Source organism: Aquarana catesbeiana, linkage group LG03 (assembly GCF_042186555.1).
Source record: "Aquarana catesbeiana isolate 2022-GZ linkage group LG03, ASM4218655v1, whole genome shotgun sequence".
Classification (NCBI taxonomy): Eukaryota; Metazoa; Chordata; class Amphibia; order Anura; family Ranidae; genus Aquarana; species Aquarana catesbeiana.
The window spans coordinates 87769315-87790592 of record NC_133326.1 but is presented as its reverse complement, the minus strand read 5'-3'; the positions used below and the strand labels follow the sequence as shown (position 1 = coordinate 87790592).

At 42.2% G+C, this 21278-nt stretch overlaps 1 protein-coding gene across 3 annotated transcripts in view; it reads right to left on the bottom strand.

Moving 5' to 3' along the window:
• The window catches only part of MYZAP (myocardial zonula adherens protein), a 145794-nt gene extending 127001 nt beyond the window's left edge, over positions 1-18793 (bottom strand). For all 3 annotated transcript variants that reach the window (XM_073618803.1, XM_073618806.1, XM_073618804.1), the window contains exon 1: positions 17931-18793. In XM_073618803.1, coding sequence (XP_073474904.1) covers positions 17931-17996 — 66 coding nt within the window. In that variant the 5' untranslated portion in view covers positions 17997-18793. The remainder of the gene's footprint in view (positions 1-17930) is intronic.
• Positions 18794-21278: the final 2485 nt, after the last annotated feature.

Below are 21278 nucleotides of genomic sequence, written 5' to 3'. Positions count from 1 at the left end.
GGAATCCTCCAGAGAATATTATGCCCCGTACACACGATAGGATTTTTCGACAACAAAACCGATTTTTGTTCGAAGGTTGTCGGCTCAAACTTGTCTTGCATACACACGGTCACACAAATGTAGGCCAACAATTCCAAACGTGAGAACGCAGTGACGTACAATATGTACGACGAGCCAATAAAAAGGAAGTTCAATAGTCATGTGATCTCGTCCACGCTAGTTTTACAAGACCGAGCGCTTCCGGCTCGTACTTGAATCTGAGCATGCATGAACGTTTGTGCGCGGACTTGTGTACACACAATTGGACTTTCTGCCAACAAAGTTTTGTTGGCGGAAAATTTGAGAACCTGCTAACATTTGTGGGCAGAAAGTCCGACAGCAAATGTCCGATGGAGCATACACACGGTCGGACTTTCCGACAACAAGCTTACATCCAACATTTCCCGTCGGAAAATCCACCCGTATGTACGCGGCATAAGGGGTTTCTTGAGCTGTGCTGGATTTACCTCCAATTTGTTGGTTCCTGCAAAGTTCCAGGGCCAGAGGCCAGAAAGTATAGCCAGTGCATTTCAGGGGCTCACAAATCCTCCTTCAAAAGGGTTTGTATGCTGGCAATGGTTGATAATACTGGACAGGTAATTATGGGAAATGCAGATTACGTCATCACAGCACAAGTTGCTGGTTCTATAATTAACTGCCCAGTAATATTGTCAATCATTGACAGCATACAAGCTCTGATAAAGGGGCATTTGGTGAGTCCCCTAAAAAAAAAATCCCTTGTTGTGATAATAAATGTTTACTGTGGCGCTCTCATCCTTATATATAGATCATCTTTAGCTTAAGACTGCTCCAGGGACCTCCAGGAGCACCCTGGGCAGCCTCCAAAAGGGTGGAGTTCATAGCTGTGCTCATAAACATCTGGGCCAAGCACCCCACCAAAACATTTTTTTTTTTTGCAGTCATGATCCAGGCATCATTGGAAAACAGCAGAGAACGCACCACGACCTCCACTACAGCAGCAGAGCTAGGTCACGGAACTCCCTAATCTGCTATCTGGTCAGAAAGAGATAGAGCAGCAGCACCATCATGGGTCATCATTCTGCTCTCTCCTCCTGTCAGAATGTTCTCACCGAATGTCTCACATAATTTGCATTGCAGCAGAGATTGACCGTCTTCTATTGCCAGCCTTCCCTCTTTCAGCTTCCTGTTGTGCAGGGGCATATAAGAATCCAGTATCAAAACAAAATTCAAAAACCTATGATATCTGAATTTAGGAATACATACAGTATAATATAGTTAATGAATATACAATACATAACTGCAATATTTGGTGCTTTTTAAAATGTCTGGATTTCCGCATTAACTAACTGATTTGGATTGAACTAGAATTCCATGTTACAGTGTTTATGTAGCTAAAATCTTAACATGACTGTCTAACTTTACAAAGTATGTGACCTTGTCCGTGCAACTCTAATGCTACAAAACAAAGGATCACTGTTGTGTTTCTTAATGCCCAGAGAACTGTATTAACTGGAAGCGTTTTACATTTTGTCCCTTAAAATCTAAAAAAAAAAAAAAAAGCATTACTGTTGTGTACGTGTTCATTTTTACATGGAACCTTTGCTCCAAGCCCCAGCCTCAAGATCCAGATGTTTGCGTGTTTGTATATATTTGTATATATATATATATATATATATATATATATATATATATATATATATATATATATACACACACACACATTTACATACACACATATACATACATACATACACACACACACATTTATACACACACATTGGGACTGGTTTACTAAAACTGGAGAGTCTAAAATCTGGTACAGCTCTGCATAGAAACTAATCATCTTCCAGTTTTTTTTGTCAAAGCATAAGGCTCGATTCACACAGGGGCAACACGATTTCAGCGCGACTTTGCAAGGCGACTTCAACGCGACTTCAGCGCGACTTTTAAACAAATTACAACGCGACTTCAAGTCACCTCCAGGACAGGCGACTTTGGCTGTAGCCAATCTCAGGATAATCAGCTCTCTGGGAGGGAGGGGGTTTGCCTGGGCAAACTAAATTTTTTCCCTGTAAAGTCGCTTCAATGTAGATGGAGATCCGACTTGGAGGCGACTTCCATTGATTTCTATGGTACAGGTCGCCTTGAAGTCGGATCGAAGTAGTACAGGGAGTACGCTCTGAAGTCGGAGCGACTTCAGTAGTGTCAATTAAGACTCTCTGATTCCCTGTAATGTAAATCTCTTCTTGGAGCGACTTGGGGCGACTTGAGAGCTTACAAGTGGGATCCCAAGTCGTCCTAGTGTGAACCGAGCCTAATTGAACAAGCTGAAATTAGAAGCTGATTGGCTACAATGCAGAAAGATTTGCATTCTCCAGTTTTAGTAAATCAACCCTACCGTGTCTACTATGACTGTAGTTGTCAGTTTACATTGAAAACTTTGCTTACGCTTAAGCACTATAGTGCTTACATGTGGTGGAAGCCAACCTACAATAACTACCTTGTCATTCATTTGGAGGCATTATCTTGGCTTTGGAACCAATTCCCATTGCCCCTCTTTCTCCTCACTTGTCCCTCTTTTTGATTTCAAACATATAATGTAATTGCTGTATTATAACAGTTTTTTGCTGTCCATGTCCTTCTGTGGAGATTTTCCTTCATTGATTTCAAATGCAACAGAAAGGGAGAGGAAATCTCGATAAAATGATGGGTAATCACAGAACATTTGACCCCATTAAAAGATTTACCCTCATCGTTTGCTCTCTTTACATTTTCCAGGGAAAAGGCTTAGATGGCCTCAGAAGAACAATAGCTTTTCTGAGCTCCTGTGAAGACCAGGAAGCTCAAGGAGCCCCCTGAATTCCATTACGGCCCTTTTTCTTCAAAACACCCATGTGCACAGGCTGGCACCAAGATGGCTGCATTATCTACAGAGGAGATCGTAGCAGCAATGCTTACTGTATAGAAGAGTGAGGCTTGCCTCCCGTCCACCACCCTCGCCCCCCTCTTTTTCCTGGTCTTTTGCAAATCTGCCATCACCGACAAAGCCTAACAACACTGGATCCCCAGACACCTGGAGATGTTTGCCAGGGCAGCTGCCATAAAGACATAGGCTCCCTTCCTTTGCTCTAGAGCAGTGGTCCCCAAACTTTGGCCCTGGGGCCGGATGTGGCCCTTTGTTTGCCTCTATCTGGCCCTTGGGGCACTATTCCATTCACCGACACCAGTGGTGGGACATTATTCCTCCCACAGACACCAATGATGAGGTTCTATTTCTACTCCCGATAAAACCAATGATGGGGCATGGTTTACTCCCACTTGCGCTGGGGCATTTTTTACTCCCGCTGCCATAGTCTGGACTCTTTAAAGTCTGGAGGACAGTAAACTAGCCTTTTGTTTAGAAAGTTTAGAGACCCCTGCACTAGACCTTAGTGCTCTCCATGAGGTAGGTGCAAGATCAGAGCAGAACATACCTCCGTGCTACTAGCATCCCCCTAAAAGACCCACCCAATAAACTAGTCAGATCTCCTCCTCAGCAATCACCCTGCTTTTCTAGCAATAACTGCTTTACACCTTTCTCTGCTACTGGAGCTCCTCTTTTTACATTTGGTACTTCATGACCTCTGGTATTCATCATTTTGGTTTTCGAGCTAGCCCTTCCTCAACCTTGCAGAAACCCCCTGTGCAGCATACTGGGAATAAACAAGTTCTATCACTCTGCTCATATAAAAGCCAGAATTCCCCCTCACTTTCTAAGAGATAATGGTCACCAGGACAAATAGTTGCTTTCTGTGTCCCAGCTGGGACACAGAAAGCAATAAAAACTTGGCAGAGGATCTGACCCTTCCCCACTCTAGCATAAACCAAAAAACAAAAACAAAGTTTCAGCTTTACATACACTTTAACTATTAGGAATTAAGAAGAATTCTGAGTATAGATATTTTTACATAGTTACATTGATCTAACTTAGATCAATGTAAATACCATACCTGGCTGAACCCCCTGGAAGCTGGAAATCTTTGTAGTAGGCACTGCTGCTCCAGTGATCTCCACTTGCCTCCAGGTCTCATACTTAGCGGCTACCCTACTGTATTGGGAACACAGGTGGGCCATTTAGAGAACCCCTGTGCATTGTCTCATTGAATGCAAAGCGATCACTGGTGGGATGAGGTGGAGAGGTGGGGAGATGATGTCACAATCTCCACCTTGTCCAATCAGAGAAGCCTTTGCATGCATTGAGAAAATTTTTTTTAAAATGCAACAGGGAATCTGCGCGCCATGGGGCATAGAAAGTAGTGAAATCACTAGCGTGAAGTAGCAGAATTTACTACAGTGATTTCTAGTTTCCCAGGGCGATTGGTCAGATATGGTATAAACATATTTACAATGATCCAATCTAGACCAAATGTAACTATGTAAAAATCTTTAAAATGATTTTATTACATCCCAGTCCCAAAATTGTTTTATATGTTCTTTAAATAACCCTGTATAAAAGAAAAGTAGTGTTGGAAACATAGCACGGCCCCCCTTGGGGGACTGCTGAGAACTACATGCTCATCTGCACGGCCATGACCAAGTGAACCTTCCAACCCACCTGACACTCTGGGTTCAGACATCCGGTTAACACTATAAAGCAAGAATCAAACAACTCAGTAATATAAGGTTCTGAAATATTTTACTTGAACCCAAATTGAAAAAAGTTATTTCACAAAAGGAAGGAATAGATCAGCTGAGCTGGGATAACAACACCAACTTAGCAAACAGATTCCTCCCGAAGACACAACAGTGGTTAAACAATGGATAATGCTATATACACAAGTGTACACTATATTCAGATCCAAAGTCACCTCCTAGTGGATGTTTTGGATAACTACATATGTGGCCACACTTAGATGTAATCTAGACAGCCTATGCTATTCTAATGAGAGAGCTAGTCTCCCGCTGGTGTTATATAGGCTTCCTATAAGTAATGACAATAGAGTTCCACGTTGCAGATCTGTTATTCTTCGCTAGCTAGCTGGAGCTCGTTAACTGTAATCTATTTGATTGTAGATGAAACAATAGGTTCTGAGTGGTGAAGCCCTAAGGCATCTGAGCACAGTGTTCCAGCAACGCGGTAAAATATTCTTGGATAGAGATGTGTGTGCACGGTGTTCTGTACTGGTGGTAGTGAATAGATGAAGATTGAGCAGAATGCTCTCTCACCAACAACCCAAATCGATCCAAGGTCTTCTAGACAGGAATACGGATGGCAACACTCCAGCAATGGATTCTCTGTCTCAGCCTTCTCTAGTGACTTTCCCCACACGTCCGTACCGATGGGTAGGCGCTGTAAGTGATGCTAGTAACAGGATGTCCAACAGCAGGTAACAGGAGTAGGCCTTGTGGTGGGAGTAGCGTTCCGCATGGTAGGCCGCGACCTCTCTCTGTCATACGGAGAGGTCTGTCTTGCCTCAGGCCCAGGAGGAAGAGAGTGTGTGCGGGCTTCTCAGCTCCTTTTATCATCTCTCCCAGCAACCTTCAGGCCACTGCAAGGTTCCCTGAGATTTGTAGTCTTAAGGTACATGGATGCATAGCAGCAGATTCAAAGAGGAATATACGCCCCATAACTCACTCTGTTGACACACAGATAGGAGGTCACTGGCTGCACGAATAATCATGGGGACAAACAATGTTTAGAACACTAAAAGGTACGAAGCTTTCTGGTAACAGTCCATATCGCTACATCAAAAAAGCACTTGTGAGTGTAACCAGTCATATATTGAATATTATTTTTTGTCATGGTCTGTGTGCATAGGAGGCTTGTCAGGGGTGTATCATTTGCCTACACATACTTTATGTTATATTGTGTTCCTCTTTCCCATCTCAGAAAGTTGAAAGGCATTGGTGTGTATAGTGGCCTAACATACTGTATATACAGTAACTTAAGCTAACATTTGCCATGATATTATATCCAAACTTCAAAAAAGGTAAATTCTCTGTATTCTAAGTTAAACGCTTAAGTAGGAAAACACAAAATGACTTACATTGAATAATACTAAAATAACTACTTTGTGCAAGCTTGTAAGTCTGCATTCATCATGCACTGCCTCAGGCATAACTGGTGTAGCACACAACAAACAACTCACTATGTAAAATACCTATGCTGCTACAATGTTTCCCACTCTTAACACTTCAGTTTCATCATCCACATTACACTGCAACTAATCCAGGATAATATACTGTATTATTATTGAAAATAATACAAAATTAGACAATGCTGAGCTAACACCCAACTTCCGCTTCTCTGTAGAGGCTTTTGCCAGACCTGTGCATGCAGAACTACTTGAAAACAGGTGTTAAAGTCACATTCTCAAACTGTCTTTGCCAACATAAATTTACTGACAAAGGTCGGAGAGCATAGCACTTGTGTTTGGCATGTGGTCAAAAAGCAACATTTCTTTGTGTGTGTGTGTGTGTGTGCAAATGTAGAGCAAAAATGATCAGTAATGTCTTCGCAAGTAGTCGTTTTCCTACTGTAAAAATGTGCCACACCTGTAAAGACAATCACTGGAGATGACAAATGGTGGGACTCCGATAATCCTTTCAACCACTAGCTGTACCTGACAGCAGAATCACAGTGGGCCTTTGTTCCAGACACGTTAACAACTAAACTACATGGGCAATTTTACAGGTAATCAATGTTTATTAAATGTGTTTTTCAAAATAAGAAAAAAAAAAAAAAGAGATTTAGAAGCATACAAAGAACAAAAAGGCATTGTTGAACAGAAAAAATTGAATGGTTATGGCTACATTGGCAATAATAAGGTACAAAACCAGATATACATGTACTTATGAAATATATCCTATATCTAATGCAGCTATGCATAGAAACCAACAGGGCTTTTTTTCTCAGAGAATAGGTGCAGGAACTCCCCCTTTGCGAGTCAATTCAGGTCTCCGCCCCCTACCCATCTCTGAGCACCTTTTCTTAATCCCACCCCCTCCCACCTCTCAGTACCGCCCCGTTTAGAAAAGACAGAGCCAAGTATCATTTTGTGGTGCTAGGTAATTTGTATGGAATTTGTTAATGGAAACAAGAAAAGCCGTAAAATAGATCCCCTGCAGCCAGCAACAATTGACTCCCCAGCAACAATAGACTCCCCAGCAACAATAGATCTACTCCAGAAACAATGGACCCCTGCAAAAAAATACCACCCCAGCAACAAAGACCTTGAGCAGCAACAACAGATCTCCCAGCAGCCAGCAACAATAGACCTTCTCAGTAACAATAATTACAGTGATTACTGGCGCAAAGACAGTGCAACCGTGAATAATAAGACACATATAAAACAAGAAATAGTAAAGTCCATAGGCAATGCAACTAGAGTTTAAAGTCCACATGTCCTTATGAAAAAAAAAAAAAAATGTCTCCCTTCCCACCCCTCTCTTGTCATTTTACCTGCAGCTTCCCCATCTCCGGCGCAAGCCTACTGCTAGGCCAGCCTTTGGGCATGATGTCACCATCCACCCCAAACTACAGTCTCAATAGGATTTCCCGACAACAAATGTTGGATGTGAGCTTGTTGTCGGAAAGTCCGACCGTGTGCATGCTCCATAGAACATTTGTTGTCAGAAATTCAGAGTGTGTGTACACAATTCCGACACACAAAAGTCCACACATGCTCGGAATCAAGCAGAAGAGCCGCACTGGCTATTGAACTTAATTTTTCTCGGCTCGTCGTACGTGTTGTACGTCACCGTGTTCTTGACGTTCGGAATTTCCGACAACATTTGTGTGACCGTGTGTATGCTTGACAAGTTTGAGCCAACATCCTTCGGAAAAAAAATCCACGTTTTGTTGTCGGAAAATCCTATCGTGTGTACATAGCTTTAGGCTTTTTGGTACACAACCATGTCGATGTACCAAAGAGCCGCTACTACTTTTCTTTAGAGCTTGTTTTGGGGTGTCCCAGTACCTATACACCTCTAATGCCCCGTACACACGGTCGGACTTTGTTCAGACATTCCGACAACAAAATCCTAGGATTTTTTCCGACGGATGTTGGCTCCAACTTGTCTTGCATACACACGGTCACACAAAGTTGTCGGAAAATCCGATCGTTCTAAACGCGGTGACGTAAAACACGTACGTCGGGACTATAAACGGGGCAGTGGCCAATAGCTTTCATCTCTTTATTTATTCTGAGCATGCGTGGCACTTTGTCCGTCGCATTTGTGTACACACGATCGGAATTTCCAACAACGGATTTTGTTGTCGGAAAATTTTATATTCTGCTCTCAAACTTTGTGTGTCGGAAAATCCAATGGAAAATGTGTGATGGAGCCTACACACGGTCGGAATTTCTGACAACAAGGTCCTATCACACATTTTCCGTCAGAAAATCTGACCGTGTGTACGGGGCATAAGTCTCCAAACTTTTTACCCCTTTTGTTATTTTGTTCAACATGCTCTGGCATTTGCCTACCCTTCTTGGCCTGTTAGGAGGATAGCCCTCCTAAACCAAATGTTCTATTCTCTTCTTGATTTTGTATAATATGTCATGTTCATGTACAGTATCTTTGGGACTATTGTCTGTACATTTCCTTTTTGACAAAATATTTGAAAAGAAAAAAAAAAAAATATATTATATATATATATATATATATATATATATATATATATATATATATATATATACATACATACATACATACATAACGCCACCTGAGTGTAGTATTAGTGTAAAATGTTTAATAAAAAATTGCATAACACTCACAGGCTAGAAGTTAAAACAATGCTCATCTGGTGTATAGTGTCACTCTGGTCTCTTGTGTCTTTCAAACTGCATCCACAGGCTGCTGGGGTAGAGAAAGGTCTGTAGCACATCCTGTGACCTTGAGGAAGTCAAACTGAACCATCATGGAACACACGGAAATGGCGTCACTAGAAGTAGAGAGACAGCTGGGAACACTGTACTGAATAGGCAGGCTACGTGCTTGGAGCTTCAGCTACTTCTACTGGCCTAGCTCCCCAGAAACAATAGACCACCATGTAAAAATATATCTCCTCCAGTAACAATATATCCCCCAGCAGTCTGCATTAATAGACCCTCCAGCACACCCTAGCACCTCTTGCCATGACATACAGTACATTCAGTACTGGAGGTCCTGGAATTGCGTTTAACAAAGCTTAATTGAACAAGCTGAAATTAAAAGCGGATTGGCTACCATGCACAGCTGCACCAGATTTTGCACTCTCCAGTTTGGGTACATCAAACCCTATGTATACGAAACCATTATGAGTAAAGATGATAATCAGGCAACAGAATGACCTGCTGTGTCATCTTGCCTGGCCATAGTCTAATGTGTAACCAAGCATATCAGGATAGAAAAGAAGAAAGAGAAAGAAAGGAGGAGTCCATAAGAGGAATAGAAGGATAAGGCATAGCAATTAAGTCCCAGGGGGATAAAGGAGATAAGGGTAGGAGTAAAGAAAACAGGGGGAATCATGGTACTTTATAGGCCTAGCAATTTTAAGTTTAGGCTACTGAGTAACTTAAGTACTTTTATCTACAAAACAATGCAAAGAAGGTGATTTACAGCAGGTGCATACCCTGCTCAGTGGCAGTTGATCAAAATCACCCACGTGCTCTAGTTCAGTCCTAAGATTTTTTATTACAGGTATCAAAGTCTTCTATACTCTCAGTAATCATCTGCTTTTACAATACTTTTAATTGATCAAAATCCAAATGATTCTTTAGATAAGAGCATTTAAGACAATTTCTTACAATATCAGCCTCTGCACTTACTTGAGTTTGAATGAGTAATTCCATAAACCATTAATGTTCTCATTGACCTCTGAATCTCTGACCCTCTGTACCTCCAATCAGACCCGCTACCAGAAAGAGGTTGTATAATTCACTGTCTTACAGAGGTGCTATAAATTCTCTCAACAGCATTCTGTATGCTAGTTACTACAAATGTATTTTAGCTGTGGAATTAGTTTTGTTCAATCATAACACTAAGCCCCGGTTCACACAGGGGCGACTTGTCAGGCGACTTAGCCGCCTGACAAGTCGCGTCCCGTTCTTTACTATGGAACCATTCTAATCGAAGCGACTCAAGTCGCTCCAACTTAGAAAAAGGTTCCTGTACTACTTTTGTACTACTTTTGGGGCGACTTCAGGCGACTTGCATTGACTTCTATACAGAAGTCGTTTTGCAAGTCGCCGCTGAAGTCGTGTGCAGGTTGCCTCACAGAGTCGGCCTGCAAGTCATGTTGCCCCTGTGTGAACCGGCAGTAAGAAGTTCCTTGTAGATTATAGGTGGTGTAATTAGAACTCTTCTACAGTTTCTAATAGAAAAGTTGTTTAGAACTCCATCTACATATTATTATTAATTGTATCTTAGTTTCTTAATTTGGGAAATCTACCTAAATGTAAATCAGCTGATATCCTAATTCAGGAAGGTAGAATAATTTGCTGTTTTTGCCATTTTTGCATTTTGACACTGTCATTGAGACGTTAAGTAGAAGATGGGTTATTGGTAAGGGGTACCACAATGAGTAACATTACCAAGAATGAGAAGACACTGAAAAATGACTGTTTCACTTTTGAGTCATAGGATAGCAACCAAATCCTGCTCTCAGAGTGCAGCCCTGGAAATGACCTTGAGCCTGGGTTCACACTATATCTAACTCGCATTGGATTTGCAGGAAAATAGTGCAGGGCCTTTTTTTTCCCGCACTGGAATCGGATTGCATGGGTTTTCTCACCCATGCGATCTGATTCCTGTGCGAGTTCACAGTTCGCACTGCGATCTGTGAACTGATCTGGTGTATTGACACCCGCAGCGATTCGCAAAAGGGACAATCTTTTTTATGCAATTCTCCTTTAAGGGGCGTGGCAAGGGGTTTGACCTATGCCTGCATACTTTTGTTGATAGGTGTCCCTCATTCCCATCTCAAAATGTTGGGAGGTATGGGAATGTCCTGTCTGAACTCACAACTAGCCTTAGGCTGGCCATACATTATACAATTTTCTTATTCAATTTTCTGTTAGATTTACCAAAACCATATAATACAGTATGAGGTCAAACCTAAACACTTTCAGTTTGTATGCAATCAGGCAGGTCCTGGCATTACATACAGTGGGGACGGAAAGTATTCAGACTTCCTTAAATTTTTCACTCTTTGTTAGATTGCACCCATTTGCTAAAATCATTTAAGTTCATTTTTTTCCTCATTAATGTACACACAGCACCCCATATTGACAGAAAAACACAGAATTGTTGACATTTTTGCAGATTTATTAAAAAAGAAAGACTGAAATATCACATGGTCCTAAGTATTCAGACCCTTTGCTCAGTATTTAGTAGATGCACCCTTTTGATCTAATACAGCCATGAGTCTTTTTGGGAAAGATGCAACAAGTTTTTCACACCTGGATTTGGGGATCCTCTGCCATTCCTCCTTGCAGATCCTCTCCAGTTCTGTCAGGTTGGATGGTAAACGTTGATGGACAGCCAATTTTAGGTCTCTCCAGAGATGCTCAATTGGGTTTAAGTCAGGGCTCTGGCTGGGTCATTCAAGAACAGTCACGGAGCTGTTGTGAAGCCACTCCTTCGTTATTTTAGCTGTGTGCTTAGGGTCACTGTCTTGTTGGAAGGTAAACCTTCGGCCTAGTCTGAGGTCCTGAGCACTCTGGAGAAGGTTTTTGTCCAGGATATCCCTGTACTTGGCCACATTCATCTTTCCCTCGATTGCAACCAGTTGTCCTGTCCCTGCAGCTGAAAAACACCCCCACAGCATGATGCTGCCACCAGCATGCTTCACTGTTGGGACTGTATTGGAGAGGTGATGAGCAGTGCCTGGTTTTCTCCACACATACCGCTTAGAATTAAGGCCAAAAAGTTCTATCTTGGTCTCATCAGACCAAAGAATCTTATTTCTCACCATCTTGGAGTCCTTTAGGTGTTTTTTAGCAAACTCCATGCGGGCTTTCATGTGTCTTGCACTGAGGAGAGGCTTCCGTCGGGCCACTCTGCCATAAAGCCCCGACTGGTGGAGGGCTGCAGTGATGGTTGACTTTCTACAACTTTCTCCCATCTCCCGACTGCCTCTCTGGAGCTCAGCCACAGTGATCTTTGAGTTCTTCTTTACCTCTCTCACCAAGGCTCTTCTCCCCCGACAGCTCAGTTTGGCCGGACGACCAGCTCTAGGAAGGGTTCTGGTCATCCCAAACGACTTCTATTTAAGGATTATGGAGGCCACTGTGCTCTTAGGAACCTTAAGTGCAGCAGAAATTTTTTCGTAACCTTGGCCAGATCTGTACCTTGCCACAATTCTGTCTCTGAGCTCTTCGGGCAGTTCCTTTGACCTCATGATTGTCATTTGCTCTGACATGCACTGTGAGCTGTAAGGTCTTATATATACAGGTGTGTGGCTTTCCTAATCAAGTCCAATCAGTATAATCAAACATATCTGGACTGAAATGAAGGTATAGAACCATCTCAAGGATGATCAGAAGAAATGGACAGCACCTGTTTAATATATGAGTGTCACAGAAAAGGGTCTGAATACTTAGGACCATGTGATATTTCAGTTTTTCTTTTTTAATAAATCTGCAAAAATGTCAACAATTCTGTTTTTTTCTGTCAATATGGGGTGCTGTGTGTACATTAATGAGGAAAAAAATTAACTTAAATAATTTTAGCAAATGGCTGCAATATAACAAAGAGTGAAAAATTTAAGGGGGTCTGAATACTTTGCGTCCCCACTGTAGTTGAAGGTAAATGTAAAGGAAATGGCAAATGGCATGTCACTAGGGTGGCAGATGTAGAAGACTTTAAACAGAATATAACTTTATGAAAATTTAGCAGTATACCAAAATGAAAAGACATCAGAGTTCAGGTAATTACTGGTGAACACATCATATAATAAAACAGGGTTTCCTTCCTGCTGCTTAGCTGTCTCTGAATAGGCTCTGAATTATTTGCTTACATTTAGCAAGAAAGGTCTGCACTGGTAAAGAATTGCATATAGCGATATAATCTAAACAAATGTATTCCTTGTGATGAACTTTCCATTAGGAATACATATACATCGCTATATTAAGGCCTGATTCTGCTGTGGAGAACTCCAATACATCATACATTCCATTAATACTTGTTGGACATTTTATGGTGTACTTTCTTGTGTTAGCATCAAGAAGAACAGAATATGTCTTCACAGAACTTATAAACATTTCTGTTGGTTATAACTGGAATAGTCATACACTTGTATTTCCATAGTGCCCTTTTATTGCAGTGTTCTTTGTGTCTGAAACCTTATAAAACCCATGGCTGTACAGTTTCCTGGACAGTCCACCCCAAACGAGGCTTTATTTGTAAGTGGATGCTTCTTTCTGTATTGGTTTTCTATAGGAGTAGTGGTTCTCAACCACTGGGCCATGGCCTCAGGGCCGCTGTTAAAAATCATGGGGCCCCATACAGCCCACCAAACATGCCTACACCCCACCTACTCCCCGGGGTTTTTGAATAAACAGGAAGCTGCTCAGCACAGAGCACTTCACATGCATTCCCTGTCCAGTGCAGCTCGGGCAACAGAGAAAGGGACTGGGGAATCTCTGTCCTCAGTCCCTTTCACAAAACTGAGAGAATTTGAGCTTTGGGATGCGCACAGTGATGGAAGGATAGATAGAGAGAAAGAAAATTAAAAAATGGGGATGAGGGAGATTAAGATTGACAACCAGAAAAAAAAGAAGAGAGAGAGAGAGAGAGAGAGACACAGACAGAGACAGAGACAGAGACAGACAGAGAGAACACTTTTTCTGGAATTTTGTCTATTTAGATTACAGTAATATTTTGACTGAATAAATCACATTTATTCATTCCTATACTTATGTTGTATGAGAATTGACTTTTTTAAATTATTGGGACATGGACAGTTTTAGAAAATTTTACTGGACCCCGGTGTCACTAAGGTTGAGAACCATTGCTATTATAGAGCATCTCCTATGGTTTTTAATACCAAGATCGTCCTGCATTTACATGCAGGAACCACAGAGTCTCACTCCATCTGCTTTAGCAGAAAGAACCTTCATAAAATGATTGCATTCAACATGAAAATTCAACAGGATGAGTGAGACCTCTTGTAAATGCCACATATACGCAAGCTGTAAATGAGTCTCTGTATTCCTTATCTCTTTATATAGACAGTATCATTATGAAGCCAATGCATCATCAGGGCTGGAACTAGCATTCCTAAATACAGAGGTCATGAATGGCAATCATTATTTTGTCATGACGGTTTCCCTTTAGGATGATGTACCTGTCATAAGGTATGGTAGCCACAGGTCACGTACAGGACTAATAATATATATCATGCAAATAATCTGTCCCAAGCCAGTGTTTACACCTTTAAGTGACAGTCCTTTGGGATAATGCCATCCAAATGTTTTGGTTTTTTTTGTACAGTTTGAACCGCTAGGTATCAGCAATAGGGTGGAGCTCTCAGTTCAGTCCAAAACACAAGTCTGGACTGAATTTAGTTTCTGAGTTGGTCTTTTTCTCCCACTGATATATATACACGTTTCCTTCTTCTGCTGTCAGTGGTTTTCCTTCACAACCAGAGACATCACCTATCGGCATGGGACATTTTTTTTAAATTAAAAAAACTTACCCCTTACTCATTCATATGGGGGGGGGGGGCATATATGGGTGCCCCAGATTCTGATAAGCCCCCCATCTGCAGAATCCCACAACCACTAGGTTAGGGTTGTGGGGAAGAGGCCCTTTGTCCTTTGTCCAGGGGGTCCCCCCTTGCAAGATGCCACCCAACCCCCCCATGTTGGTTCAGGAAAGGTGGGGGGGGGGGGGCGCACACTCTTTTCTTTCTTTCCTGGCCTGCCAGGAAATACACTATGGTTTTTTGAGGGGAACCCCAGACTTTTTATTCCTTGATTTTTATATGGGGTTCCCCCTAAAAGCCATGCCAGACCTTCAATTAGAATATGGGGCTGGTATAAATGAAGGGCACTCCCAGCCGCTTTGTTAACAAACAGAACAAAGTTGTCATTTGCTGGCAATTTAAGCACTTCAGGATTGCCCTCCTGCATTGTACTGCGGACAGACGGCTCCTACAGGCACAGTGATGTACCTATGCGTCGCTGCTTCCGAGTCCCCCCCACCAACTCCCGCTGCGATTGGACACAGCAGGAATTTATCAGTAGGTCCTGACCAATGATGCATGGCTGAGACATGCTGATTGGCTGTGTCCAATCATGGCACAGAGCCTTGTGTTGATAAACAAAACAGGGCTCTGTACAGAGGGAGCAATCTCTTTGTTTCTTAGCAAGGAGAAGGAACAAACTAATTTTTAGTTAAAAAAAAAAAAAAAAGCACATAAAACACACATTAACACATCAACACTTGTTAGGCACACAATTAACCCCTTTATTCCCCCCCCCCCCCGAGATGTAAACCCCTTCCCAGCCAGTGTTATTAGTACAGAGACAGTGCACTGTATTAGGCCCCTTTCATACCCACAGCACGGCCGCGTTAGCAGTAAAGCGCCGCTTTTCGGCCGCTAGCTAGGTTTACATGCTGCTGCCGAATCGCTTTGCAGGTGCTTCAGCAGCGGTGCCAATGGGCAGGAGCGGTGTATACACTGCTCCTAAACCGTTCCAAAGATGCTGCTTCCAGGACTTTTTCTAATGTCCTGCAAGCGCACCGCCCCAGTGTGAAAGCACTGGGGCTGCAGGAGATTAATTTTTCAGGTGCTATTTTTAGCCCTTTAGCGCCTGAAAAACACCTCCATTATGAAAGGGGTCTCAGTGTCACTGGTGATGTCAGTTCCCACGCAGCATCAGTTAGTGTCAGATTGTCCGCCGACATCATAGTCCCACTATAAGTCACTGATCACCGCCATTACAAGTATACAATACACAGAAAGTAAACAAATTGTTTTGGTTTTTTCTTTCAGATTTATGGTCTTTTCTTATTTATATTAAAAAAAAAAAAAAAAAAAAAAAAAAAAAAAAAAGCAGTGGCGACCAAAAGAAAGCTCTATTTGTGTGAGAAAATTATATCAATTTCATTTGCATACAGCGGTTGCATGATCATGCAACTACCAATTAAAGTAGCACAGTACTAAATAGAAAAAAATGGCCTGGTTATAGGGGGTAAAAACTATCAGAGGTCATAGGTTGTCTATGTACAGATGTGGCACTTCACAGGCAGGTTAAGGGCACCCCCAGGCATGTTATTTTAAGAAATTTTGCATTTTTATTGTTGACCTTTAAGCATTATTATTAAGATCACTGCTTTCCAAACAGAATTTTTTAACATTTTTTTTTGTGCTTTGGGACATGTTCCCCAGGGTTGTCCCCACCCCCATGCCATTTGTTTGACAATTTCTTGCCTGTTAAGTTCAGCAGGGACCGGACGAATTTTGATCCATCTTTGGGCAGGCTGGTTGTATTAATCCATCAATCGACTTCAGTAAAACCAGCCTGTCTGCGTTTTTTTTTTTTTAATGCCCAATCACTGCCAGCGGCTATAGCTGCCAGCAGTGATCAGTGTACTTTGCAGGTGGGGAAGGCTCCTGCTCTCCCTAAAGACAGAGAACAATAGCACTGCAGGAGGGAATCCCCCTGTCAACATTGAGGCCGAGTTCACACTGGTGCGAACACAGACATTGCATGGGATTCGCACCGCATTGCTGTGCAGATCACAAATTCAGTCAGTCATTTGCACCAAAATGGTGTAGGACCCTTTTTAAGGTCCGCACCGGAATTGGACCGCAAACCCATGCGATCCGATTCCTATACCATTTGACAGAGGGTGTCATTTCCTTTCTATTGACACCTGCGGCAGTTCACAGAAGGAAGTGTAAACTGCCCGTGAGTGACATGTAATGCAGGAACCCGCACAGGAATAGCGCTGGTTCCCACATCGCATGTGTGAATCCAGCCTGACACTGTTTTGATGGGGGAATCAAGCTATTTTCTTTCCTTTCACCATGGCCTACCTTAACCTAGAAATGACCCTAAGGCTGGCCATACATTATACAATTTTCTTGTACAACTTTCCTTTAGATTTACCAAAACCATATAATAGGAGGTCAAACCTAAACACTTTCAATTTGTATGCAATCGGAAAGGCCCTTATACTACATAGTTAAAGGTAAATCTAAAGAAAATTGAATAAGAAAATTGTAAGGTGTATGGCCAGCTTTACTGTTTGTTTCTTTTCGTTTTTTTATATTTGGCTCGAATACCTTCAGTGGGGTTCTGCATTAAAACTTTAGTAATGTTTAACACACCCCGAACTGAAGCCAGGTATGTTCGGCTCATCCCTAATCACCAATATTGAAAAATATACAGGAAGTCTGCTTTTATGACAACACTATATAACTAATCAATCATTTACAACGTATTTAGCTACCTGGTTCAATATAATAATGCTTAAGGATTTAAAGTGCATAAAACCATACCCAAAATTCTTGTCTTTTCCAATCAGACAAAAAAAATAAAATTAAAAAATTGTATAAATTATTATTTTTTTTTATATATAATGATGAATAGAAGATCAAGGGTTAACCTACATCACTCCCAACCCATTATTGACTGGACGCAACAGGTTTACAATACATGTTAAAAAGCAGAACATATTGCTGTATTTTCCTTTGTTTTGTTACTTTAACTGGAAGGTAACGCATGCAATTTTATTTCTTATCCTTAATTTAAAAACAAATAAAAATATAAAAAGGTAAAATATATATGTGAAATAAAAACAGCCATAACACAGCCCGCTAATCTGATACAAAAGCTTGGTAACTGTCTTAGCTCTGGGAAATGATAGGTGATTTCCTAAACTAAAAATAGAAATAGTAAAAAAAACTTTGTGGCAGTTGACTTTGTACTTACAGATTTCGGGGCAGCGCCTGGCTCTGATGTTGTTGTGACGGTGGACGCAGTTTTGTATCTCATCATCTTGTCATTCAGCAGAGATCTGTCTGTGGATTACAGAAATGTATGCTCCTCCAGTCTCCTCTTGTTGAACTCAGTCAGTTGGCTTGCTCCATGTAGTAAGATTACTCATTCGCACACATGTCCCTGAGACAGACTAAGAAGGGGTTTAAGCTCTGATGATCTGACAGTGGAAGTGCTGTTAAATCTCTCCTCCCTTTTCCTGTAGCTGGAGATGTCCTGGTGGAGTAATCCTCCTTTGTCCACAAGTGTCAGAAGAGCTGGATGATAGCTCCCTTCTGCTCTGCTCTGGATGACAGCTCCCCTTTCCTCTGCTCTCTGGGTGACAGCTCCCCTTTCCTCTGCCCTCTGGATGACAGCTCCCCTTTACTCTGCTCTCTGGATGACAGCTCCCCTTTCCTCTGCTCTCTGGATGACAGCTCCCCCTTTCCTCTGCTCTCTGGATGACAGCTCCCCCTTTCCTCTGCTCTCTGGATGACAGCTCCCCTTTACTCTGCTCTCTGGATGACAGCTCCCCTTTCCTCTGCTCTCTGGATGACAGCTCCCCTTTCCTCTGCTCTCTGGATGACAGCCCCTCTCTGATTTCCTCTCTGGATAACAGCTGTCTTCTGATCACCTGCACTAACATAACACAAGGACAAACTCAAGTGCAGCTTCTTCTCTGGCTCATCTCACCTGTAGCTTCCTACTTGACTTGTCAGGCAGCATTCATGGCAGATATTTGTGCTGCTTACCTGGACAGAAGCATGAAAGCACATCAGGCAACTCCCTCCCGCCCCGTCACAGCTAGGAGGGTGGTGTCATTCTTCAATGTGACAGTAGAGACCTGGCCCAGGTTAACCTGTCACTCTCCACATGTTGGGAAACAGCCTGGTGGAGTTAGAAAGCAGCTCAGTGGAATACCAGGAATGCAAGTTTGTGCATATGGGTTTTTTTTAAAGGTTAATTAGTAGTAGTTAGTATATTTCCATTCACGTGAAAGGTGGATACGTTCACCATTTGCAAAAAAAAAAAAATATAATAATAATTGCACAAGAAAGCTAAATAAATAAATACAACACAAAAGTAATAAATGCAAAATACGAATAAAATAAAATGAATGGATACTGTATTGTAAATGGAAAAACATATATATAATAAATGCAAAAATAAAGAAATAATAAAAAAAAAAATAGCTTATTTTAAAAAAAATTGCATTTATTTTTTATTTTTTTTATTTTTGCCTGCCAACAAAGCATTCCAACCATAATCAGTGGATTGTGGATGCAATACTCTTGCTCCTGAAGACTATTCCTCCAGCTGCAGTGAGCACCCATGCAATCTGATTCCAGTGCAGACCAAAAAAAGGGTCCTGCACCATTTTGGTGCAAATATGATGCAATTTCAGTCACACAATTTGTCTGGCTGAATTCACAAAGCACAGACAAAATCACATGCGATGTCTGAGTCTAGCGTGAACCCAGCCTCAGTTACAGGGCTGGAGGAAGTATCAATAGACTTCAAGTGCAGCGATGTCACCGCACTTGTGTTCCATTGACACGTATAGTCCTTCTGACATGGTGGTGTTTTTTTCATTCAGTTTTCTAGGAACAACTGATGGGAGGAGCCACGCACAGTTGCGCTGAATTCATATAATGGCAGGTCTCAAGACTCCCTGGCCAATTTGGGTCTCAGGACCCGCTTCCTGATTGGCCGGGAGGAGAAGCAGGAAGACATTAGCGAATATTATTTTGCTACTGTCACACAAGTCGGTGGGCTCTGCGCCCCCCGAGCCAACCCTTTCTGAAGCCAATTAGAGCCTCAGGCTCTAATCATGTGCTTCAAAGAAAAAAACTCACAATGAAATCCATGCGTCCAGTGTCCTGCATGGAGATTAGGGGCCGGGTGCATGGATTAGGGGGGCGGCACCCCTGCGCCCCTAATGTGCGGGCCCCCACTGGTGCCACCCGTCTTGAGGGTGTCACCCGGTGAAGTCCTCACCCCCTGAACTCCAACGCCACTGACTGGAAAAAAAGAGGCTTTAGCTACAGTCCCCTGCATCTTGGCCATGTCCCTCTGATGCGTTTCATCATGATTGGGCTTAATCATAGAGCTCAAGAGCATGACCAAAATGCAGGGACTGTACCTAAAGTCTTTGTGTGTTTACCAGTGGATGTAGCTGATTGTAGTTGAGTGTTCCCCTAAGTTGGCTGTTGGGATTAAAACATGCTCTTGGAGGAGCTGGCAACTACAGCGAGAGGAGAACCAAAAAAAAGTTCAAGCAGGAGGCTTTTGAGTGGCAGTTTCTCTTGTATTTGTGATTTACAGGGTTGAAACTGGAACCGAAGGGATATATCGCCTCTTCACCACTTGTCAAACACCTCTTCAAGATAATCCAGTGCAGATCACTTTTCAGAGGCGCATCAAGGGCTGCCACATGTCTAAACCTAGCCTTAGGGCCAGTTCTCCCCATGCAGTCCAGTGCATTCTTTTTCTGCATCAAAAAAGCATGGAAAGTAGGTTATATGGTTTCCAATGGCATAGTTCACACCAGTGCGGTCAGTTCCAGGGCTTTCCAGTTCCAGAAAAAAACACAGAACGTGCTGAATTTTTTCTGTAGTGGACTGTACTGGAACGCAGTAAAACGCATCAGAAACACACCAGAATGTACTCAAACGCATCAAAAATGCACTGGACCCCAGTATAGTGAAAAAAAAAAACAGGAAAAAAAGCAGAAAAAGAAGAATGCATCAGGAAACATATCAAAAACGCACTGGAATGCGCCAAAAACGTGCATGCAGAAACTTATCCAGAGCAGATCTGGAGTGCATTTTTGGGGTGTCAATTAATACACACAGTACACTATACGGTCAAAAGTATTGGGACACCTGCCTTTACACGCACATGAACTTTATTGGCATCCCGGTCTTAGTCCGTAGGGTTCAATATTGCGTTGACCCACCCTTTGCAGCTATAACAGCTGTACGGACTAATTAGAGCGGAGACTGCGAGCCAGGCCTTCTCGTCCAACATCAGTGCCTGACCTCACAGATGCGCTTCTGGAAGAATCGTCATACATTCCCATAGACACACTCCTAAACCTTGTGGACAGCCTTCCCAGAAGAGTTGAAGCTGTTATATCTGCAAAGGGTTGGCCAACTCAATATTGAACCCTACGGACTAAGACTGGGATGCCAATAAAGTTCATGTGCGTGTAAAGGCAGGTGTCCCAATACTTTTAACAATATAAGGTACAACATAATCATAAGCAAAAAATAAAAACTATATATTCAACAAGATTTCCCA